The 24,816-nt window shown below is 32.0% G+C and overlaps 4 protein-coding genes across 8 annotated transcripts; 1 reads left to right on the forward strand and 3 right to left on the reverse strand.

The window, feature by feature from the left end:
• The first annotated feature begins 1,843 nt into the window (after positions 1 to 1,843).
• Positions 1,844 to 7,978, forward strand: l(1)G0020 (RNA cytidine acetyltransferase l(1)G0020). Of its 2 annotated transcripts, none has more exons than XM_077431168.1 (17): positions 1,844 to 2,032; positions 2,130 to 2,224; positions 2,295 to 2,454; positions 2,530 to 2,666; positions 2,749 to 2,911; positions 3,092 to 3,234; positions 3,322 to 3,598; positions 3,691 to 3,906; positions 3,978 to 4,208; positions 4,285 to 4,430; positions 4,504 to 4,651; positions 4,724 to 5,013; positions 5,097 to 5,299; positions 5,856 to 6,025; positions 6,095 to 6,343; positions 6,478 to 6,623; positions 7,774 to 7,978. In XM_077431168.1, the coding sequence occupies exons 1-17, from the start codon at positions 1,925 to 1,927 to the stop codon at positions 7,889 to 7,891; spliced, it is 3,000 nt and encodes a 999-aa protein (XP_077287294.1). In that variant the 5' UTR covers positions 1,844 to 1,924; the 3' UTR covers positions 7,892 to 7,978. The 2 variants fall into 2 exon arrangements, 1 of the variants encoding a protein (XP_077287294.1); XR_013260604.1 differs by having other exon boundaries at positions 1,847 to 2,032; positions 6,474 to 6,623.
• LOC143912287 (metallo-beta-lactamase domain-containing protein 1) lies at positions 7,851 to 10,998 on the reverse strand. 4 transcript variants are annotated; one of them, XM_077431580.1, is made up of 4 exons: positions 10,681 to 10,998; positions 9,566 to 9,730; positions 9,380 to 9,493; positions 7,851 to 8,371 (listed from the first exon to the last, which is right to left on the reverse strand). In XM_077431580.1, the coding sequence occupies exons 1-4, from the start codon at positions 10,892 to 10,894 to the stop codon at positions 8,166 to 8,168; spliced, it is 699 nt and encodes a 232-aa protein (XP_077287706.1). In that variant the 5' UTR covers positions 10,895 to 10,998; the 3' UTR covers positions 7,851 to 8,165. The 4 variants fall into 4 exon arrangements, 2 of the variants coding, with proteins under 2 accessions (XP_077287706.1, XP_077287699.1); XR_013260628.1 differs by having other exon boundaries at positions 7,852 to 8,599; positions 8,971 to 9,493; positions 10,681 to 10,982; XM_077431573.1 differs by having other exon boundaries at positions 7,855 to 8,371; positions 9,380 to 9,499; positions 10,681 to 10,988.
• Positions 10,999 to 13,554: 2,556 nt separating this feature from the next.
• On the reverse strand, positions 13,555 to 15,100 carry LOC143917096 (uncharacterized). Its single transcript, XM_077438490.1, has 6 exons — positions 15,080 to 15,100; positions 14,912 to 14,994; positions 14,607 to 14,799; positions 14,372 to 14,527; positions 13,817 to 14,032; positions 13,555 to 13,742 (listed from the first exon to the last, which is right to left on the reverse strand). Exons 1-6 carry the CDS (start codon positions 15,098 to 15,100, stop codon positions 13,608 to 13,610), a joined length of 804 nt encoding a protein of 267 aa, XP_077294616.1. The 3' UTR covers positions 13,555 to 13,607.
• A 2,361-nt stretch (positions 15,101 to 17,461) lies between these two features.
• On the reverse strand, positions 17,462 to 21,952 carry LOC143912874 (uncharacterized). Its single transcript, XM_077432316.1, has 7 exons — positions 21,902 to 21,952; positions 21,535 to 21,579; positions 21,089 to 21,177; positions 19,527 to 19,722; positions 19,289 to 19,447; positions 18,993 to 19,205; positions 17,462 to 18,109 (listed from the first exon to the last, which is right to left on the reverse strand). Exons 1-7 carry the CDS (start codon positions 21,902 to 21,904, stop codon positions 17,978 to 17,980), a joined length of 837 nt encoding a protein of 278 aa, XP_077288442.1. The 5' UTR covers positions 21,905 to 21,952; the 3' UTR covers positions 17,462 to 17,977.
• Between the last annotated feature and the right edge of the window lie 2,864 nt (positions 21,953 to 24,816).

Below are 24,816 nucleotides of genomic sequence, written 5' to 3' on the forward strand. Positions count from 1 at the left end.
GGCGGTACACCTATGTACACAGCGGATGACCCACGTCAACAATTTTTTTTTCTCCCCACGTAATAATTTTTTCTCTTTGTGTAACAATAATTTTTTTCTTTTGTAAAATTTGTTTCTTTGTAATTTTGGTATCGCTGATGCTGGGGGGGGAGTGATGTGGCGGCTCGCTTATACGACATGGTCGAGTTTGGTTGCCTTCCTGCGAGTGGGGACCAACCCGGCTGGGTTCGGAGAGCTGCTACCCACTCCGTCTTCAGCTGTCATATAATAAACACGTGCATTAACATGCCAGTCGTCTCATTCGTTCATCCCCCATAATACTAACGATAACTATTATGGGGGATGAACGAATGAGACGACTGGCATGTTAATGCACGTGTTTATTATATGACAGCTGAAGACAGAGTGAGTAGTAGCTCTCCGAACCCAGCCGAATTGGTTCCCACTCGCAGGAAGGCAACCAAACTCGACCATGTCGTATAAGCGAGCCGCCACACTATCATAGTAACGAGAACTTGAGTGCCAAATATTGTGTATTCGCGATTTTCATGGCAAAAATTGTCTTTGTGACCACCCCAATGTGACGAATAGTCCAATTACCACATTTCGCACATCCATTCACGTCTTCGTTTTGGCTGTTTTTGTTTATTTATTTGCACGCGTAATAAATAATTACACGCACATAAATAATATAAGCAAACTGTGTCGACCAAATCGTCGTCCATGTTTTGTGGATTGTCTATTTGAAAACTGTGAGCTTAAAGGAGTGATCAAATCTTTGAACACATATCTGGCAGATACAACAATATGTGACCAAATGTGTGAGCAAAGTCTTCAGAACTCATGTCTGGCACCGGCATAACGAGAACTCGAGTACCAGATATACCGTATTCGCAATTTTTGTGGCATCGCTTAATAATCCGTTTACCGTCTTTTATATCACGTATTTATTTTGTTTGATACTTTAGCTAGAATTTACAGTCAGTCTCCAGTATGGCTTCAAAGCTATGCGAAAATTGTATGTCTGTGGAGTTGTGGCTTTTCAGCTGGAGTCAAGATCCGATTCCGATTTCACATTTTATTATTTTACTTACCTAGCATGTATGCGAATATTGGATTTTTCAATGAACGTGTAGGGTCATCTTTGCGACAAGAGGGTCTCACAATACCAAAATCCATTACGCCAAATAATAAATGTTGCACACACGATAATCGTTGCCACGAAAATCATGAATATGGAATATCTGGCACTCGAGTTCTCGTTAGTATAATAGTTCGCGCGGATATCTCTCGGTGGATGGAATTTTCGGGTGCCAGATGTTCCGTGATCGAGATTTTAGTCACGTGTGGGAGATCAATTTGTGCGGAATAATCACCGAACCGTAATGAAATTTAATTGTATATATATATATATATATATATATATATATATATACATATATATATATATATATATATATATATATATATATATATATATATATATATATATATATATATATATATATATATATATATATATATATATATAAGATATGAACAGAAAATGTCGGCTAATGCTGTAAACTTGGCGTGGCGTAAACGTGACGGTTAACATGAACAGACCCATACAAAATGCACCAAAGAATACTTTTCGTACGGCCGGATACCTGCTGAAGTCGGTTCGTGCCGACCAGGTATGAACAGACCTTTAAAGTTTATACCTTATTACGCATATTGAAAATGGTCAGTTATTAAATTCCGAACTTCCCCATTTCGGTTTTTTTTTAAACTTTACAAATTTTAGAACAATTTCTAAAATTTAGGAATGATTTCGAAATCTGGTTGAAAAATTATGCGTTTCGGCCATTCAAATATGACAGTTGTATCGAGCACGTGTTTGATTAGGTTGTGAACGCGACGCACGCGTTAAATCAAGTTCAAAATGGTTAAAAAGAAGATCGATAACAGGATCCGTGTGATGATAGAAAATGGAGTTAAAAATGGACATCGTACCCTTTTGTTGCTTGTTGGAGACAAAGCGCGTGATCAGGTTTCTATTTTTAAAAGGCTTTTTGTTATTTCTTGTTTCGAAATTCCGTGTTCAAATATATTACGATGCTAATCATTTATCCGATTCTGGTAAACAGGTTCCGATTTTATACGACATTCTCGTGAAATCAACTGTGAAATCTCGTCCGACAGTTCTTTGGTGCTATAAAAATAAAGATGAATCAATCAGCAAGTAAGTATTCGTAGACACGTGTTAGAACCAAATTATTTGCAAAATTTTTAATAATATTTTTCTACCGTAGTCATGGAAGAAAACGTGCTAAGAAAATTGCTGCAGGTAAAATAGACGTGTCCGAGGAATCACTATTTGATTCCTTTAGAGTCGCAACAACAATTCACGGAAGATATTATTCAGAGAGTCATGCAATTTTAGGACAAACGTATGGTGTATGTGTTTTACAGGTAATGTTTTCAACTTAATCTTGTGTTTACACATTTTATTGAGACCTTTATTAATCATGTCACACTCTTATGTAGGATTTTGAAGCCCTTACTCCAAATTTGATGGCTCGTACTATTGAAACTGTGGAAGGTGGGGGCTTGGTGATATTCCTACTAAAATCGATGACATCTTTGAAACAATTGCACTCTATTGCTATGGATGTGCATTCTAGGTATTTTATATTTTAGTATCTGTATCTTTCATATCTAGTTTTTTTTTTTTACTTGTTATTTTAAACATTATGAATGATACAGATTTCGGACGGAAGCCTATGATTATGTATCAAACAGATTCAACGAGAGATTTCTTTTATCATTGGCAGACAATAAAAGATGTCTTGTATTGGATGATTCTCTAAACATATTACCAATATCTTCTCTGACAGCAAAAGTCGATCCCGTTGATCAAGTTGTTGAGGTTTGTATTCACAAAATCTTATACTATTAAATATCACAGTATCCTATTCTATAGTTAGTTTCTCGTTTTGCCTAAAGAAACCATTAAAACAGATCTCGACTTAAGGAAATCTAGTTTAGGGTGTATTATTACCAAATTAAACACCTTAATATATTTTCGAATTTATTTCAATAATTTCAGCGAGTGGACAAACGATTGAGTGAATTGATAGATTCACTGTCAGATTCACCCCCAGCAGGTCCACTTGTAGGACTTTGTAAAACTTATGACCAAGCCACTGCTTTGGCAATGCTTATCAACACTTTGGCAGATCGGGAACCAAGGTATTTTTATGATGTATCATATTACAAACTCATACAAGGCATATTAAGGAAAATTATACTACATATAGAATTTTTATTTTTCCATAGACCACCCCATTGTTTAACAGCTGCTAGAGGGAGAGGTAAATCAGCATGTTTAGGTTTAGCTGTTGCTGCATCTATAGCCCTTGGATATGTAAATATTTATGTAACGTCTCCACATCCAGACAATTTAATTAGTCTGTTTGAGTTTGTATTGAAAGGATTAGATGCCTTACTTTATCAAGAACACACCGATTACAATATTGTTCGGTCCACAAATCCTGAATTCAAAAAAGCTATTGTCCGTATAAATGTTTCAAGAAATTCTCGTCAAACGATTCAGGTAAGCTTCAGTTTTTGTTAAACATTGTAATAGTAATAATGTTCATTTGATGTTGATGTTCATTTATATAAAAAAAACGTTGTAATTTTTAGTACATCGCTCCAGATGACCATTCATTGCTTGGAGCTGCTGATTTAGCGCTAGTAGATGAGGCCGGTGCAATACCTTTGCCACTTGTAAAGGAAGTTCTCCAACGTGCACCTCTTGTTCTTTTATCATCAACAGTATCAGGCTACGAAGGAACTGGCCGATCATTGTCGCTTAAGCTTTTCAGTCATATACAACTAAAAGATAATGCTCCTCCACCGGTATTAAGCAGATCTTTAATTTATAGTGATTTTTAAATTTAAAGCATTTATTTTCAAACTGTATTTTACAGCTTACTCTCGAAGAACCTATTCGATATCGACAAGGTGATCCAGTTGAAGCATGGCTGATGAGTTTATTGTGTTTGGAGGCTACTCTCCCTCCAAGTATGGGCGCAGGTTGCCCATCTCCCACTTCGTGCGATCTATTTTATGTAGATCGCAATGCATTGTTTTGTTATCATAAAGCAGCTGAGGCTTTCCTTCACAGACTTATCGCCATATATGTTTCCAGTCATTACAAGGTAGAAAATTTTTGAAAAATTATTATCAATCATGTTAAAAGTACACATGTATGTATAATACATATTTTGTTTACAGAATAGCCCTAACGACATTCAAATGTTAGCTGACGCATCATCACATAATTTGTTTTGTTTACTTGCTCCAACTTCCCCAAAATCTACATGTCTTCCGGAGGTTCTGTGTGTCATACAAATTTGTATGGAAGGAAAACTATCTAACAGGTATAAATATGCTCCTAAATTACATACATATATCTTAGTTTTCGTTCAATTAGTAACATTCTTACAATGATAGATCAGTAACGGACGCAATGGGACGTGGAAAAAAAGCAGCTGGTGATTTGATTCCTTGGAACATTTGTGAGCAATTTGGAGACCGAGATTTTCCACAGCTTTGTGGAGCTCGAATTATTAGAATCGCGACACATCCGAATTATCAAAAGGTGGAAATATTTTTAATATTAAATGAGTTATTAAAAATAGTATCATCATATATGTATGTATGTTTTTTTTAGATGGGGTATGGAAAAAGGGCTCTGCAACAACTTGCTTTGTACTATTCTGGTGAAATTCCTTGTCTTAATGAAGATTCAACTAATGATATAAGTGAAGATGTAGAAAAAGATGATGATCAGCTAGGACTACTTCACGAAACAATTAAACCAAGGAAAAATCCTCCAACTCTCTTGAAAAGATTATCGGAGAGACCTGCTGAAAGTTTAGATTATATTGGTACTTCGTTTGGATTGACAGAGCAACTTTTGAAATTTTGGAAATCACAAAAATATGTTCCTGTTTATGTTAGGTAAAATAGATACATAAAATGATTTTACATGAATATTTTTAACTAATATTGATCTACATATTAATTGTTTATGTGAATTTCAGTCAAAAATGTAATGATTTAACTGGTGAACACTCATGTATAATGATTCGCAACTTAAGCACAGATACAAATAATTGGTTACAAGCGTATTTTATGGACTTTAGGAAAAGATTTATGAATCTTTTGCCAAAAACCTTCAAAAAGTTTTCTGTATCTTTGAGTCTAGCTACAATTACGAATATACATGTCGAATTGCAAAGACCAGGTAATGCAGTAATTTATATGCATACACATTACGGTCAATGTGATAAATCAGGTTAATAATAATAACTTGATTTTGTATAAGTGATCAATGGTACCCTATTCATTACTAGTTAATAACAATTACCGGTGGATTAATCTATTAACCCATTTATCAGCCTCCTTTCCTTGAGAGTTAACATTTCCTTGCCCTCCTACGTTCAAATTACCTCCCTAACCTAACCTGGTGTACGTATATGTAGATTTTACCGCCAATAAAGAGTATCTTCCGGCATCACCTCCAGACCCCTGATACAATATTAGTAAAATTTGTCAGGGATTGCGTTATTTGTTTATTTTTAATAATCAATTTATCACATTAATCTTAACATATGCACATATAATTTTTTACTTTATGTATACATGTATAATGGTTCCATAGCTGGTGTGTGTTCTGTGGTATGTCATTAGCGAATCTTATATTTGATAGTATATTCCTCAAATACATATTTACATAGATAAAGACATAGGATATTTTAAATGAAAATATGCAATATTATAATTATTACATACATTTACAGACCTCACAAAAGATTTAATCAATCAGTATTTTTCTGGTCATGATCTTAAAAGATTAGAATTATATACCAGGCAGATGGCAGACTACAGTTTGATCAGTGATCTAACTAATGACTTGGCTTTTCTATTTTTCCATGTTAAAATGTTGGTGAAATTAGATCCTTTACAACAGGTATAAAGTTCATTTTCTGTACTTTGGTTTAAATTTTTGCAAGTGTTGTAATGAATAGATTGATTTCAGGTTATATTGTTAGGATATGGTCTTCAACATAAAAATGTGGACATAATATCGAGTGAATTAGAACTCCCTGCTTCACAATTGTTAGCAAAATTTTTTGATAGTTGTAAAAAATTGAATACAACATTGACAACTGTACTTGAATCCAATATGGCAAAAGAAATTGGATTTGAAGGTGTATCAAGTGATACTGTTCACCACAATACACCCCTGACTCAGTCTTTAGATAATGAGCTTTCAAAAGCTGCTAAGGTATAAATATATTGATCAAAATTATATTTTGTATGGTGCATGTAATATAATATAATATATTACATGCTGATATAATATATTACAATATCTGAACTTATTGTTTTTGTATTCAATTTAATTTTTCTTTGAGAAAGGAACTGGAAAAAAAGCAACGCAAGGAGGTAGCCCGTTTACAAAATGAAGATTTAAAACAATATTGTATCAAAGGAAGTGAATCAGATTGGAAACAGGCCTTCAAATTAAATAATAATAAAGCAGCAAATCTTATTTCTGTTAAAAGGTATATATATATATATATATATATATATGTTACACCGAATCCGTGAAATTGTCTATTACCCGCATTCGGCAACAGAATTGCCGAATGCGTGAAAAATGCAAGCACGTTGCCCAGTTCACGGATTCGGCAAATTCTTTGGCGAATGCGTGTATTCGGCAAGAATTTGTCTGCTCAAAGCGTGGAGTCGGCAAATAGACAGCAGCGCTCCGGTGTTGTTTTTTAGAACTGGACAGCGTGGACAAGTGTCAAAGTGACAGCTGAATGAGGATGTTTAATTTACATATTATTATGTATAAATATGACTACATACATATGTTTCGATTATCTCATATGACTTGTACATAAATTAATGCTATTTTTATACATTTTGATCAATATTTTAACAGTCGGAATTTTATACCTTTTGAAGAATCAGTATTATATTATAAATATTTTATTTCATTACACATGTCCCAGAACATAGCTCTCGGCTTCACCGACCAGACCAAATGTATAAAAATGTGAACGACTAAGAAATCACCGGGTGTGAAACGCTTAATCTAACTGCATATATCTCTCCGGAGTCCGAAGAGACATTTGTCCGAAGGACCAAAACAGCCCTGCGTGACCTGAGCCATAGAGCACTTTGTATTTTAACAAGCTCGTAGTCACCTCTCACTCATTGGTTTAACTTAAAAACATTTTTTGGACAGGGGACTATTACAGACAAACACTCTTTGAAGTCTTTGAGAATGGGCTAAAAATGTACCTTAAATTTAAACAATAAGCCACTATTAATAGTTTTTTGGGCTTTTATTATTTCTTTTACACAAAAATACAATGGAGCTGACTGTGTGTTCATACATAGTAAATAATTTTTACATGATAAAAAATTAATATTAAAAATTTTAACAACTTTTTCAACTTTTCCCACCATAGTCATATTATACATAATAATATGTAAATTAAACATCCTCATTCAGCTGTCACTTTGACACTTGGTTATAATATTACACGCTGTCCAGTTCACGCATTCGGCAAATAATTTGCCGAATCCGTGAACTGGGCAACGTGCTTGCATTTTTCACGGATTCGGCGTAACATATATATCAAAATTTTAAATGTGTAAATATCATTACTTTATTACTCATAATATAAAAAAAAATTTCAGTGGAGTGAAACGCCTTAATGATGGTTCTCAAAATAATGACCTTTTGGATTCCATCCCAACCAAGAAAAACAAGAAGTCAAAACATAATAAATTTCCCAAACACAAAGGAAAACCATAAAAATATACGTTTATTATAATAAAAGTATTGTACAAGTTTGACATATGTATGTTTCAATTAAAACTTTTAATAAAGTATATATTGTTTAATTTTTGTCATTCATTTAACGCTCATAATGTTTACAGTAACAGTTCGTATATTTGATGTTCATAAGAAATGCGTCCATATGTAAATTCTATATTTTTTTATATACTCTTACCATACGTCCTTAACCGAATATTCTTCGATTTAGTTTGATATTCGAAATATGGCGGATTTTAAGAGTATTTTTAGTTCATTTAAATGAGGATTGCAATTGCTGTTTTAATTTACCACGTACTTCAAGAGTAGATTCAAATGGCTCTCCATGACCGGGAAATATCCAGTCTACCATATTTGCTATGGTGAAACGGTGATATTTCTGCCGTTCTGGGGATTCACTTCCAGCTTCCATCCAAATTTCAGCCTTATCTATATCTTCTTTGCATTCAAACAAATCACCTGCAAGATTTTGACAAGGGTCGATATATTATCTGCTTAAATCTAACTCGCACTTTGTATCCCTAAACATATCGAAAATCGATTCAAAACTTTATTTATTTAAAGTTTGGACCATTTCAAAGTTTCGATCATAATTGAAACAACTAGTGTATTTATCAATCTGAAATTGCCACATTTAATGCTGAAAGCCGCTCCGCTACAAATAGCTGCAAAACACGCGACTGCATGCTCATTTCGATTTCGGTATTTTTTGTCTCGACGAAATTCGCGACTGTTTGACCCCATGTTCACTCGAACTTGTATCGATGTCGAACGTATGGATGTCTCTTTCGCACGCATATATTTTGCCGCGAGTACTGCTCGCCTTATGCGAATTGATACCTTTGTCTCGACTTTTGCCTTTTTACATACCTCTTCTTACTTTTTAAACTTGCCAGAAAGATCCAACTCAATTTTAATAATTGCCAATCATCAATGCACATCGAAATTTCATCTGCGCGACCCAATGAATATCTTGTCTTTCTTACATGCTTAAATTCAAAAAGCCGCTAATTTCGCCGAGACGTCAAATACCGAAATCGAAATGAGCATGCAGCCACGTCGTTTGCAGCGATTTGTAGCAAACCTCTGTAAACCAGTAAATTTTTAATTTACCGGTATTGCAACTATAGTCCTGGTTGATATTTAATGAACCTTTAAAAGCTGCGATCATCCCCCTTAATCTAATAGCTGTGGAAGTAAGAGTGAATAATAAGCAATCATTGTGAATATGATTTAAGGCCTAATTTTCGTTATTTTTCAGTTTCTTTCGGACTACACATACTTGAAACTGCAGATACCAAAATAAGCCTTACCATGATTTTATGAGAAATCGGTGCATGTACATTAAGGTAAGAACGTACACCCGGAAATAAGCCCTAGTGCAGTTTTCGAGTGTAAAATTAATATAAGACCGGGTCTTATTTTCGGAAAAATACGGTAATGGGAGATTACTTGTGTATACTATACCTGTTACAGCGCATAGTCCTTTATTAAGCGTTTTTACAATAGTAGTTACATCACTAAGAGTGTGACCTGGAGTTGGAATTATTTCAATATCATCATTAATCTTATAACTCGCACCTGAAACTAAATGTCTTTAAGCATGGATAAATTTAAAAAGAGTTCCAAAAATTTAATTAATAGGTAATTTACCATTTTCAAATGCACTTAAGTAATAAACATCTTTTATTGAAACTGAAAGTCCAACAATGTGCATCGCTTTTAAAAAAAGATTATTATTTCCTATATGATCAGAATGTCCGTGTGAATTTATAACGTAGTTTATGTCTTCTGGCATTAAATTGTGCTCATTCAATCCTGAAAATGAGTCAGTACTTCATTAAGAATGTTATTAATATCACTGTTTGACAAATGACGACTTTTTTTTTGGTTCAGAGACGAGATATGACTTTTCTTATAGAATTATGCCCAGTGAACACGAATCTGGTAATAAAAAATGTTGATTGGCTCGAGATTCGGAGATATATGTGTTTTATAAATCGCGCGATTTTTCTATATCTTGGTGTTGTTCGGTCGATGTCTCAAAATCTGTCGATTTACTGTTCAAAATGAATATTGGAATCTATAGTCGGGTATTTTATCTTCCATTTGTAGTACTTTTCAGCTTTCAAATCTCTCGAAGTAGTCATCCAGTTCAAATCAAAAGTCAAAAGTACGTATCTTCACTTGGGATTTTTTCCCACTGTTAATACTATTGTATATAGAGTTTTTTTTATTGAAACATGTCTATTGAGATAGTGTTCTGACCACACTATTTTTTGTTTTCGTTTAAAAAGGTTAATTGGAAGTGTGCTTTATATGAGAATTAAATAAAATTCCACTTATAAAAATCATATTTCGACTATTCTTGTGGATTAATAACAAAAATTCTATTGATAACTGGCTTACCTCGATAAAATAAAAGAAAAATCATATTGATTTTGATTTGAACTGGATGACTACTTAGAGAGATTTGAAAGCTGAAAAGTACTACAAATGGAAGATAAAATACCTGACTATAGATTCCAATATTCATTTTGAACAGGAAATTGACAGATTTTGAGACATCGACCGAACAACACCAAGATATAGAAAAATCGCGCGATTTAAAAAACACATATCTCTGAATCTCGAGCCAATCAACATTTTTTATTACCAGATTCGTGTTTACTGGACATAGATCTATAAGAAAAGTCATATCTCGTCTCTGAATCATTTTTCGTGTCGAACAGTGTATTTAACGATTTTAGTAAGTTTTTAAAAAATACCTTTGATTATCTTATCTTTGTCCCATGGTGTCATTGTGTCTACTATTATATTGCTTGGACCTTTAATTAGCGTACAAGTACAGTTGGCTTTCATCGTTTTCGAATTCACGTTGAGAGAAGAATAACCATTATAAAGAACGTAAATGTTAAAACCCAAACTTGCTTCCTTATTTTCATTTAAGTTATCAGGTATTGAAGTAATTTTACGCTCCATTTGGATTTTTATAAAAAAACTGGTGCAAAATTACTGCATGAAAAATCGAGTGCCAACACTGATATGTTTTTGACGTTTATATTGAACTAAATATTCGAATTCTCAACCATTGTCAGGTAAAAGAATTTATTATTGTGATAATATATTTTGCACGTCAGGATAGTTTATCTAATAATATAATACAAATAATTGTAATTGGTCTATTTATAAATGATAATTTATTTATAATAAAATAAAAACGGAATATAATTTTATCTTCCTTGGTTTGCCAACCCTCGAAATGTGCCACCCTATTTATCTATGGCCACGGAACGCCCTTACTTGTACTTAAGTACTCACCTGATCAGTGGCGGACTGGGACTGAAATCAGTGCATGCCAGGAGTCAAAGGGGGCCCCCACCCAGGGTTAAAAAAATTTGTCCCCCCCCCCCATATAACAAAATTTTCTTCTTTCCATCACGCTAAAAATCAAGGGCAAAAAATAAATAAAATTTTCAAAAATGGGAAAAAACAAATTTAGGTACAAGAAAAATGGCAAAAGCAAAATAGATCCATAAATTACATTGTATATTTCGTTTTAACCCTTGTCCTAGGTAAATATTATAGAATGCATAGAATGCGGCATAAAAGCGGCTTTTACTTGCGGTAGAAAACAATTGGGGACGTCATTTCAGCTTTTTCTTGAGGGGGGGTGGGGGGCAGGCAAATATTGGTCAAATTGAAAAATTTTCAAAAAATCTTGCTTATATCAGAATAAAAATGGATATACTTTTTTCTTTGCATACACCTTATTGAGTTATATAATATGAAAAAAATAAGTTTATTTTTGAAAAAATAATATATATAAACAGAGAAAAAAGCGAAAAAAAAGAAAAAAATTTTTTTCCAAAAATCTTCACATGGTCAACAAAAATCGACCATCTAACTGAGTCACCAAAAAACTATCAATTAACTTAATTTCTACCGACTGTCTTTTCACTTTATCTATGTACATATGTACGTAATAACAATAGATAAAATTTTGTGATCATGCGAAAATTTGAACTCAGAATCGATCACTGATCACGTTTACTGTATTTGTATTCTTGTATTCTTGTATTTGTATGTTATTTGTATTCTTTATGTACTAAATTTGATAAAGTTTTGGTCAGAAAGCAATTTTATTAAATAACTAAAACTTTTTTTGGACCGAATTCGTTACACATGAAGTTTAAATTCATCTCATTCGTTGTTTTGTGAGAGAATGGACGTCTGCAAATAAAATAAAAATTCGAGAAATAAAATCATTTGTGATTGAACCAATTGAGTAAAATATTAATTTAAAACCATTCTTGAAAACAAAAAATATACGAACTTTCGGAAAAATAAACGTTACACATCTGTTTTTGAGACAAAATGAAGTAAAGGGGACTTTTCTAACGATTCGCTCCATAGGATGAACAATTTCTAAGAATTTTACCCAAGGCATACCACTGAAAAACCAAAATATACTTGCTTCGAAATAATAATTTTTTTTCAAAGCACATAGCAGCGATTATTTTATTAGTTACCCAAAAGTAACATTCATAAGAAATAAACGTAGCATTCATAGATCCATAGTATCTTATTAATCATTAAATTCATAATATTTTCTAAATTCACACCATTCCTTAATTTAGGGGGGCGAGTGCCCCCCTATGCCCCCCCCCAAATTACGTCCCTGAAAACAATGCATAATATTTTCAATTAATGTTAATCGAAAATCGGGATTTTGGGGAGGGGGCCCCTATCCTATATTTCTATATACATGGATGTGTCTAGATTAGGAATAGATTTTATATTCGGAAACTGTTTAAAATTGTGTGTTTAAATCATACTATATCGTCGAAGCATAATCAAATGTTATTTTGAAAGTATGAAATAAATTTAAATCGCTGGTTGATGATGAATCTTCCTATCGAAATTGTTTTAAGCAATTCAGTTTATATTATTCACGGAAATTCGTTTATTCCCATTTTTATTTCAGTAGGTAGTTGTTACATAGGTATTGGTATATACATACATAATATTGAGGTTGGAAATGGGACCGACAAAAGGGCCCTCGCAATTTACATTTCTAGCCTAATAAAAAAAGTTAACCGATCCTTGGGCTGTTAAAGCAGGTATTAGTTGTTTGTGTATATCGTAAGAAATTTATTTTGTTGAAATACCCAAACTTTAGGTCCCAAAGTCCTATAAATTTTTACACGTGAAATATAAAAAGTTATTTAATTTTACTGAGGGCCCATATTTTCCATTAGTAGGAACAGTTTCTATGTTTGACGTTCTGTGCTTCTGATACTTTTCCGATTTTTTCCTTATTAAATTATTTAAAACTCGCCAGATCCAAGATCCAACTCAATTTTAATAATTAACATTTTAATAATTGCATCTGTGCATATCGAAAGGTTACTCGTCATCTGATGTGCAATTTTTCATTCGTGAAGTCGAGAGTTGCGTTTAAAGCAGCCATCCAGTTAATCTGTGGTTCAATCTGTCTGGCGCTTTTCGATGGTTTGCACCAAACTCAATTTTCTGAAGTAAAAAGTTTGACAATAAGTCAGTTCCGGCATTTTAAAAATAATCATGTAATTAACATGTAAGATAGAAATAGGACAGAATATTTATAATGACGTGGTTACTTTAAATACATATATGTAAATATGTACTGTAAAAACATTTAAAATATAGTAAATCATGTTTCGAGTATTTTTTGCGTTTCAGCTTGCACTGCAATTTTCAAAGCATCCATAGTACTTCTTAGTTGAAATCCACGAATCCGACAACATTCAGCTGGTATTTTTTGATTGCAACCCTTTAGACTCACAGCCTGTAATGTTTTTACACAATTTTGGTAAATATCAAAAATAAAATATTTAAATTCTAATTATAAAATTCACTTACATTAACAAACTCGTTTTTCTCATAAAGATCAGAGAAAAACTTTGCTATAGGAGTAGTTAAAGTAGCAACTGCAGATAGTCCGATGGCTCTTTCATTTGTGTTCGTAGATTTGATTAATTTACTTATCCAGTTTTTCGAAGTTTCCGGAAACTTGGCACTATTTTTTAAATAATCTTCTACTGAACTATCAATTGGGCACGACTCAGAAACAAAAATCTAAAAAAAAACAATAATGCTGAAAATTGTGGAATTATACAGGAAGTAAATACAATTATAGCATTGCCCAGGCGTATTTGTATGGAAGCCATTTGACACTGAGCACCGAACACTTCCAAAACCCATCTACGGTTTAAGTTACGATATTGTGAGATAGTATGGCAAATTTGAGGGTTATAAATACATATATTGAAATCTGTGTAATTGCATAGCAGTCTAACATACATAATGTATGTGTTTATATAAAAACAAAAATTTATTTTTATGTATAATGATGATGTAGCTAATAATATTAATATTTTATGATAATTTAGCTCTTAAGTTAGATCATTTATTTACCTGAGCTCTACCTACAGGACATCCAGCCGCAATTAAACCAACTCTAACAGAATTATCGCAAGCAGCCAACGCTAATTGTTGAAAGTCTAATACAGCTTGGTTGTAATTACTTGGGTTCCCGGTTCCAGATTCCATCATTTGCGATTGTTTTATTAACTTAAGTAAAATTGAAAAGATTTAATTAATTAACCTTATAATATATTTTTTAATTGAAAAAAAAAGTAATTATTCTCACATTACTATAAACACAATTTGCTGAAATATCTGGCTGAAAACCAGTAAGTTTATCGACTGCTAACAAAGATTGCCCCATAACAATTCCATCAAATTCAGAACACGTTGAAAGCAATTTTATTAAATCCGTTTGGTATTCTATCATCAGTGATGATAAATTTTTATTTAATTTCCACAGGTTTCTTAGAATTTGTCTAGAAAATTACGAAAGTCAATAGACAACGTTTAATTTCCATAAATTAAAGAAAATTATTGACTCCATTACATTATCGAACATTTAAAAATCACATGCTTTTAAACACTTACTTTTCTGGAATATTTTCACAACTTAGCGGACAAATTGGATCACTTGCAGAATTATTAAGTAATAGCACTAATAGCAGCAAAACCTACAAAATAACAAATAAAATAAATATGTTTTCAGCAGAAAATAAAGAATAAATATTAATTGAGATATGTATAATGTATACTTACAGAGGTGATCTTGGTTTTCATTGTTTAAAGATTTACTGTTGTAACAATTTGCAACTAATTTCTTGTCAACAAAGTCATTTATATATGTATGCTATTCGAAAAACTTCAGTGACTTTAAATCGTACAATATAAAATATAAATTATTTAAAATTTTCAAATGCATACAAATGCATGCAAATGCATTTCACCATATATTATATGTATAACAAACAAAGTGTCAGAGAATTTGTGAATAGTGAAAATTACATATTTCACTGATAAATTGTACTCTCTTAAGAGGGCTGTACACCCGAAACCTTAATTTTGTGCCTTTCCTTTCTTCGACATATATATTGAGTGAATGTATATATTGATTGTATGTATATATATTGAGTGAATGCGACAGTTGCGCTTCGACCATATAATACGTATTTTAAATCGACAAAATCAAGGTTTCGTATTCTCCAATTTTCTCCTCCGAAACTGGACCAATTTTTAAAAAAAATTCATCATCGGTATGAGAAAGATATTTTCTATGTAACTATGTGCGTATTTTTTTTTAAATCGACCGCAAAATAAGCACGCTGGACTCTTTTCGTGGGTGTAAAAAAGAGGCGATTTTATAGATGTTTGGCGGCTCCTAGCTCCTATAAAAAGCGGTAATTGGACTATTCGTCACATTGGGGTGGTCACAAAGACAATTTTTGCCATGAAAATCGCGAATACACAATATTTGGCACTCAAGTTCTCGTTACTATGATAGTTATCGTTAGTATGATGGACTTTTCGGCTGCCAGATGTTCCGTTATAGAGATTTTAGTGACTTTGTGACGAGTAATTTGTGACCAGTAATCACCGAACCATAAAAAGCATAGATAAAGTAATAAAAGCACAGATGCATGCCAATGGTGGATAATCCATAGCATATTAAAAAATAATTTCTCTAGTGCCATAATTGAGGAAGGGAGAAGTGTAATACGTTTGTATGGACAAGTCACTGGTGTCCAGCCCTCTTAAAGTATATATGTACATACCGGTCTCCGTGACGGTCCGGAATGTGAAGTTACCGAAAACGCAAATATCGGAAGGCAAAGATCGAAAATCGAAAGATCTTAAGTCGAAAGATCAAAAAAAGGGTGCATGGTAAACGGTACATACTCACGTACCTCCCGTATTCTGCGCGCGCACATTAAACAAGGCTGTATGACAAAAAGAGAGATAATTTCACCGCATGCCACTCATATATATTATATATACATAGTACCGTTTACCATGCACCCTTTTTTTTGATCTTTCGATTTTCGATCATTGCCTTCCGATATTTGCGTTTTCGGGCGTTTCACTTTCGGGCCCGTGAGGTAGACCCCTCGAAATACAGCGATTTATGTAATAAAAATGCTGCAATGTTTGTCATTAATTGTCTAGGAAGGTGCATTGGGGTCTACCTGTTAGGCCTTCCTGGTATACATATGTACTACCTGCTATACATATGTATATCTGTGTAAAATAAAATTTAAGTATTGTATGTATTATATGTATGTATATGTACATACATACATACGTACAAATATATATTATAATATAAAATAGTTATGAATATTCCTTAAACTATGTAATTGAAAAATCGTCATTCAATTAAAAAAAATTGACTCGATTTGCCGATTAGTTAGATTTTAATTAAATGATGATTATCATATTCCATTTTATCTAATTATCATCATAATTCATAATTTCATATAACAAATAGATAATGGTGACAATAGACGGTAGGTCGCCATTTTTTAAGAAAGAATACTTAAAATTCATCACATTTCATATGAATTTCCGAATGATCCATGAAATTCACATGTACATATCTGCCCTTCAGCAATGTCATGTCATATTTGTTTCCCCTTTTCTTTCATATCATTTTTTTTTCTTTGGGTTTGCTCTGCGGCAATACACTTTACACTGTCTACGAACCCTCAGGGAAAGATCCCAACCCGACTTCTGTCCTTTCTGCAGTCACAAAGCGAAAGATCCCAACCCGACTTTTGTTCGAGGAAGGTTGTATTCCTTTTTTTTATATTTGTGTTTCTTCCTTTATATTTTCTTTCATATTTCCAAAAGTATGCAATGAGCATGCAGCGAAATGAGCATGCACCCGCTTGGTTTACAATCGTTTGCAGCGCAGGGAGCACATACATATGAGTAGAGGTCGGATAGCCAAGGGGCCGCTCATTGTTCCATTGTTGTAAATCCTTTGTAAAAAAGGTTCGGCAAACCTTTAACAATGCATTTACAACATTTGAACAATACGCGGCACCTTCTGGGTCCGGGCTTTACATATGAGGTATGTGCATGTGCACATAGTGAACTGATGTGTGCAAATAATTAACTTTTAATAAAACTTTTGTGAGCTATGCGATTTCCAAGGTAATTGTCATCATCAGTTGAAATCAAAAATTTATTTAAAAAAACATTGAACACCTTAGTCTTATTTATACATAATTGTTTTGCTCATATCTTATAATATAACATTGTCTATATTATACATAGAATGATTTTTTAATTAGTAGAACATTTTAATAGAGTATCACTTAAGATAAGTGCTTTCCCCAGGCGTTTTTGTCAGACAAACACCTACATAGTTTATTTATTACAAAAAATCACCTAGTGCTTCCAAAAGAAAAGCATTTTGTTTTTTGCCTTTTGTATCGATGATTTAAAAACAAAGAAAATATTCAGTATGAATATAAGATAACGATTGTTGTAAAAATAAATTAATTGGTAATAATTACATCAAATAACGTTGTAAGAAAGTGGTTATCCTATGAAATCATAATAAACGGGACAGTTGTCACATAAACGGGACTGTAAACTAATTTTAAAAAGTTTTATTAAAAAAGATTGCAGAGTTTCATAAATTATAATTATCATTTAAGAAGTTAAACAACTAATTTGATGCTCAACAGAATTTTTCAAATTGATAATATTGGTGGATAGTTGAATTTCACGATCTTGACAGCAGTGAGGTGAAATCGGCTCATTACAGCCTTTCATTTTCAAAGCCTGAAATCAAACATTTTATTAGTATTTTTAAGAGTATTTTCTAAATAATAAAGACAAATAAATTTAAAAAAAGAATAAACATGCCAATGTCTAAGTTTAAATGTAGAGTGCCTATCATATACATATGTAAGTCTAAAAAAAATATTTGTTTATATACATATACATATGTAACGGCTAGATAAGTGGAGACAAGTCTGGACACATCGAAACTTGTCGGAACATTCAAGACAGATCCGAAAGTAACGAGACAATAGCAGATGAACAGTCAGTCAATAACTAATGTATGAATGCCCGATCCAACTCTCGTCTCGTGCGGACCTCTGGAGTCCGAACCGTTATAACAAATGCTTTAAAAGTAACAATATGTTATATACATAATTAGAGTTACCCGATTTATTGACATCTAAACCGGGATACTCAAATTCAGTGGCGGCTCGTGAGAACTCATAGAGGGAGGGGGGGCTGCAGATATTAATCGGGCTGTAGTAGCTCGTTGACCACACCGGTGATCAAATGCAGAAAAAAATAACATGAATATGTACTATACTGGGAGGTCTGCAGCCCTGCAGTCCATATGGACGGCAAAAATAGAATGATTTGTACTATACTGGGAGGCCTGCAGCCCATATAGACCAGCCGCCACAGCTTAAATTATATTATATATCTATTGGAATTTCGTAATCATATTTCTGAAAAATTAGAGATTTCATGATCAGCATGCAATTTATCTGAAATTGTTGACTGTTCAGAAAAGTTCCCTAGGGACGCCGGGACAAGAGGTAGGAAACTGAGACAATACTAGAATACCAGAGATTGTCCCAGTTTTAGATTTTAAATTCTTTAAATTTATTAATCTAAAATAATAAACAACTGAGAAATTTACATTTTGCAATTCGGGTTGCTTGAAGAGTCTCTTGAAGAATTCAGCACTGGATTTTGTTGCTGTAGCCACTGCAGCCAACGCTATGGCACGTTCATCTTCATCTGTAGATTGCAGCATCTCAATAATTACAAGTTTCAACTTATAAGGTATGTCTACATGGTTTACATACTCGAAAACATAGCTTTCTATAGGACATTCTATCGTTGGTTGAATCTATAATAAAATTACAAAAAATAATACTTAATGTTAATTCAATATATGTAAAAATGGAGAAAATGCATAAAGTTGAAAATTACATATTTTTGAGCTTGCACAGGACACCCAGAAGCACTTAGACCGATTGAAATTGAATTTTCACATGCTGCCAATGCAAGATCTCCATACTCTTTAACAGCTTGGTTATATTCATTTATATTCCCATGTCCATTTTCGCTAGCGTATGTTTGTTTAATCAACTGGAAATAACGATAAGCATTAAAATAAAACAAAAAATAGTGAATTGAATATGTAATTTTTAGTTAATGCTAAACTTACATTTGCATATGTACAGGACAATGAAATTTCAGGATTAAAGCCAGTTAGTCTATCTAGTGCCCATAAAGATTGTCCCATTAAAACTGAAAGTTGTGTTTGTGGTACAATATCGACAAGATCCAACAAGGTGTGTTTAAATTTTTCTGCAAGTGGTGGCAAATGTGGAGACAAGTTCCATAAATTCTTTAAACTTTCTCTGAAACAATTGTAATCACAATAAAAGTTAATAGGAAAAAAACGGCAAATATTTATAATACGTTTTTAAGCATACATAGTTTATTTATGTGTATATATATATATATATATATATATATATATATATATATATATATATATATATATATATATATAAGGGTCATGAAAATAAATATACAGTTAATATTTAATTAATTTAGTCGTGTTTGCGTAGTTATGAAAAAAACGTAGACATAAATAAATATAAAACACTTAAAAATAATGCAAAGATTCAGGGCCACTTAAACATTAGCAAAATGTAAACTATTCAAAAAATGGGCTAAGGGACGATCTTAAAAATGTTGATTGTCTTAACGATGATCTGGACAAATTGAAGATAACAAAACTGGAACACCTCTGCACATTAATTACCTTTACTCTGTAACAAGTTATAAATCCCAGGAAGAAATTTCAAAGTGGAAAAGGTTAACGGAAAATATGTAAAAAAGAATGTCGTATGAAGAATATGAAAATATCATAAATAATTTATTTTTGTTAACATTACAAATCAATTTAAATAATAATATAAAATGGAAATTAAAACAAATTTATTTTTCAATTAATTATCTGCGTCAAAAAAAAAAAATAGCACTCTAACTGAAATTATGATATTTTGATTTTGCGTATTCAGTGCATGCTGGATCTGTAACTAGCTCATTTGAAGTCGACGATGATGTTGCCGGTAATGGCGACAATAATTTTGGTGTAATCTGAGCAGTATATGCACAAGAGATGTCCAAAATCGATCTTTGTATCAAATTTTTCAACCTCATTTGCAAATATTTATCAGTATTCAACATTCGCAATTCACTAGCTACATATTCTCCAAAAATATTAAACTCGTCTCTGTCTATTTTATTATCCACTATTAATCTCTTCGCAGCTTGCTGCAACAAACTTTCAGTTCGTTTCTTTTTCACCTTTCTTTTTGTAGACGGCCATGTTGGAGATCCACGAGAAACTGAAGAATTCGGTGGTAACAATACGTTATCTGATGATTCGTCACAAATTATAACATCATTATCATTGTCAATTTTGGTAGTAGGCTTATTATCTTCCATTTCACTTGGAGACTGAAGAATCAAAAATTTAAGTAAAAATGTATATGCCAATGTATCTATTTAATTATGTATATTAAATGAGACATTTACCGACATGACAAATTATAATATCGTTTCTAAAAGTAGTCAACTTCTACTGCATTCTCTATACGTAATTCTCTATTTAGGTATATTGCTCGTATATTGCCATCACTCAAAATAACATTTATTTACTAGGTGGATATGACGGTTGGTTTTAAAATTTAAAATTTAAATATGTCTACTTACTGCATAGATATACCATCACACGGTGTTGGACAGTAATCTTCATAACCGTAACCATAGACATTAGTAGATAAGTAAATTCCAATGAAGACCTAACAGAATTTGAAAAAAAAATAATAAATTCATTATTTCTATATAAGAATTTAAACAGTTAGTCTAGTATTTAATATTTATTTACAACAAAAACAAATATTTTTATTTATAATATGTAATATAATTGGGCGAGATGGTATAGCTGATAGCCCCAAGAACTTTACATAGGAAATATAGAACAGAAATTAAAGAAAAGCTAAAATAATAGTAATAACGGAAAAGGGAAAAAACTGTAAAAAAAAATCTAAAATTAGTGTTTAACAAGACGAATTAAAAATAAAAATAAAACACGTACATACTTGGAAAAACTATTATAAATTCTTATTAAAATTAAATAAATAAATATTCAAACTTACTATCGAGAAAGTAGTAATAGAGTTGCGAATCATTTTTGGATACACCTTGAACAAGATTCAAAATAAAACGAATCACAGTCTAAATATTGCTGGGTTCTTATAAGAAATATTTCGGACACATGTTTCATATACAAAGGTATAATATAATTGGCAGTTACAGGTGCATTCAACCATTTTTCATAAATAAAGAATATTTCAACTGATGCTTAAATTGTTATAAAAGTTATTTGTCATAATTTGAGCTTGATTGCTAAATAACCCAAACACTATAAACAAATCTACATATTGAATATGCTCTACTCACTGAAAAATTTGTCAATAATATGAAATTCAACAATAAAGAAACTAAAGATTGAATGTTACTTACCATGATGCAACTGGTCAACTTTTTGGTGTTATTATTTTACTTTTATAAGGTGAACTAGCTCATAAAAATCGACCTTCTCTTATTAATTATTATCATTAAAAGTTTATACTCGTTGTTTTTAGGCCAAACCATTCATACACGTTCCTGTTATTTTCGTAAATATATTAATCTAGTTGTTTTACCCGGCTTCGCTCATATCGGTATTTGTAATATAAACAGCTTAGACATGGCGAATCTAATAGAACATATATATATTCATTTGTTTTTTTTATTAAATTTATTTGAATCGAAAAAAAAAATGTATTCAACCAATCGAATCGTCATAGAAACTGACATGTTTTCGATTTCCAACCAACTATAGTTGCGAACTTACAAAGTCTCTTTCGAAATTATATATTAGATGTATTATATCAGAATTCGGTGGCTCCCCCGACGCCCTTCGCCCCCAGCGCCCCCCGTCCCCCATCCCCGTGTCGTCATGGAAATTTTGACTTATTATCGAAGTTCCCTACCATTTTCCAACCAACAATATTTACTTACATACAAAGTCTCTTTCGAAGTTATATATTAGATTTAAATGTAGCGTTTAATGAATTAACCTTTCTATTGTATAATTTTAGGTGGTGCGTAAATAGTTTTCAAACAAAATTTAATTTTAATTTTATTGAATAATTTGTATTCCTAGTCAATTCAATACTTAAATAGTTTTATTTTATATAAATTTATTTGAATTCTCATTTGTTTTTTTTATTAAATTGAATGTCACGAACAAACAAACATATATATTGTCTCACGACCAAATCGTTTGCAAGCTAAGAATAGGTATGTAAGAAATCGAATGGAATTTGTCGAGAAAAATAATAAATCGAATTTGTCGTCTACGAACGAAGGTTATCTACATACATATATGCATACATACATACATACATATATGTAAATTCTCTTTCTAAATTATATATTATGGTGCGTACGCACTAAGCCAACGAACGGCCCACAGGCCAACTTTTAAAACCAGTAGCGTGCAAAATATCGAAATAAAAATGAAATTTAAAAATTGAAATTAAATATCAAAATTAAAACTATTATTATTATATTAAAATTAAATTCAAGTATCAAAATAAAATTATAATCATTATATTAAAATTAAAATTAAATATTGAAAGTTAAAACAGAACATGCACAATTCAAATAAATTTTCGAGATTGCCCTAAAATTAGATCATCAACAATCACATAGGTAATCCTCGACTTAAGATGTTTTGACTTACGAAGATACGCACTAAGATCGAAAAAAAATCAAAGAATTATTATTTTTATTTCTCCGTAAAGCACAGGTACTGAGAATATATCATGTATTAGTATGGGTGATCCAACGATTTTTGCTAACCCGGGGTGTTGTCGGTCACATGAAACGGATTTTTTTATTCTTCAATTGTTTCTCTCGTCGAAATTAATCAAGTAATTAAATCATTTCAGAGGTAAAATTTATCGGATAATATATTCTCAGTAACTGCGAAAAATAACGAAATAAAAATTAAATTTTAAAATTGAAATTAAATATCAAAATCAAGCTAAAGAGCGAGATTGAGCTAAAATTAGATCATCGTTAATGTTTTGAATTACAACAATGTTTTGAATTACGACGATACCGCATTTAAAACCAGAGAAATATTATAATTTCTCTGATTACGAGCGAAAAAAAATATTGTTAAAGTCGTCGCGAGTTGTTACTGTATTTCCACGTGGATGATCGATAAAAAAAAAACAATTCATAAAAAAACGCGGTGTCGGATGTCGGTGATTTGTCAAAGGGTTTTTTTTCTTTCGTCGAAATAAAATTAATAATCACACATTATCCGATAAATTTTACCTCTGAAATGATTTAATTACTTGATTTATTTCGACGAGAGAAACAATTGAAGAATAAAAAAATCCGTTTGATGTGACCGACAACACCCCGGGTTAGCAAAAATCGTTGGATCACCCATACTAATACATGATATATTCTCAGTAACTGCGCATTACGGGGAACTAAAAATAATAATTCTTTGATTTTTTTTCGATCTTAGTGCGTATCTTCGTAAGTCAAAACATCTTCGACAAACAAAAGTCGAGGATTACCTGTATGTGATTGTTGATGATCTAATTTTAGGTCAATTTCGAAAATTTATTTAAATTGTGCATGTTCTGTTTTAACTTTCAATATTTAATTTTAATATAATGATTATAATTTTATTTTGATACTTGAATTTAATTTTAATATAATAATAATAGTTTTGATTTTGATATTTAATTTCAATTTTAAAATTTAATTTTTATTTCGATATTTTGTACGCTACTGGTTTTAAAAGTTGGCCTGTGGGCCGTTCGTTGGCTTGGTGCGTACGCACCATTAGTAGAGGTAGGATAGTCACAGTGCTATCCATTGTTCGACAAACCTTTAGCAATGAATTTACAACCTTTGAACAATACACGGCCCCCTCAGGCTCCGGTGACTAACCATTAGACAAGCAGCCATTGGCCAGTGATAGCGAACCTATTTGAGAAGTGGGTAAAATTTCGTTAGTTATTTCTTTTAGAACAAGCCCATCATTGAGTCAGTGAAGTCATTTGAAGGGGGGGGGGGTAAAAATAATGCTAATAAATTTTGAAATCCAAATAATTCGTAACAGAAAAGTTGATCCTCCAAAATGGATTACGTTTACGATGTCTTTTTATTTTTATACTTTGAATTTTCCTCGTGTGACAACATGGCTAGTAGCGCCTCTGTATTGAGTATTTGAATGAACAAGGAGTAAAGAAATAAAGAAAAGATATATTAAAAATATATGATGAAACCTTATTTATTAATAAATTTTTTGACAGATAGGTTTATGTATAATTAAATTGAAAAAATGTATTCAATGCCAGATCTGT

Source organism: Arctopsyche grandis, chromosome 1, assembly GCF_051622035.1.
Source record: "Arctopsyche grandis isolate Sample6627 chromosome 1, ASM5162203v2, whole genome shotgun sequence".
In the NCBI taxonomy this organism is placed as follows: Eukaryota; Metazoa; Arthropoda; class Insecta; order Trichoptera; family Hydropsychidae; genus Arctopsyche; species Arctopsyche grandis.

What these genes read in the sequence shown, in the direction of transcription:
- LOC143912287 (XM_077431573.1), bottom strand. Translation starts at nt 10,894, where the DNA reads ATGGAGCGTAAAATTACTTCAATACCTGATAACTTAAATGAAAATAAG. An exon ending in CAAAGATAAGATAATCAAAG is followed by an intron (nt 9,731 to 10,680) that starts GTATTTTTTAAA and finishes ACTCATTTTCAG; the next exon opens with GATTGAATGAGCACAATTTA. An exon ending in AGGACTATGCGCTGTAACAG is followed by an intron (nt 8,372 to 9,379) that starts GTATAGTATACA and finishes AAAATCTTGCAG; the next exon opens with GTGATTTGTTTGAATGCAAA.
- LOC143917096 (XM_077438490.1), bottom strand. Translation starts at nt 15,100, where the DNA reads ATGAAAACCAAGATCACCTCT. An exon ending in GTCCTGTAGGTAGAGCTCAG is followed by an intron (nt 14,033 to 14,371) that starts GTAAATAAATGA and finishes GTTTTTTTTTAG; the next exon opens with ATTTTTGTTTCTGAGTCGTG. An exon ending in AGAAAAACGAGTTTGTTAAT is followed by an intron (nt 13,743 to 13,816) that starts GTAAGTGAATTT and finishes AAAACATTACAG; the next exon opens with GCTGTGAGTCTAAAGGGTTG.
- LOC143912874 (XM_077432316.1), bottom strand. An exon ending in CTATTACTACTTTCTCGATA is followed by an intron (nt 21,178 to 21,534) that starts GTAAGTTTGAAT and finishes AAATTCTGTTAG; the next exon opens with GTCTTCATTGGAATTTACTT. An exon ending in CTGTGCAAGCTCAAAAATAT is followed by an intron (nt 19,206 to 19,288) that starts GTAATTTTCAAC and finishes ATTTTATTATAG; the next exon opens with ATTCAACCAACGATAGAATG.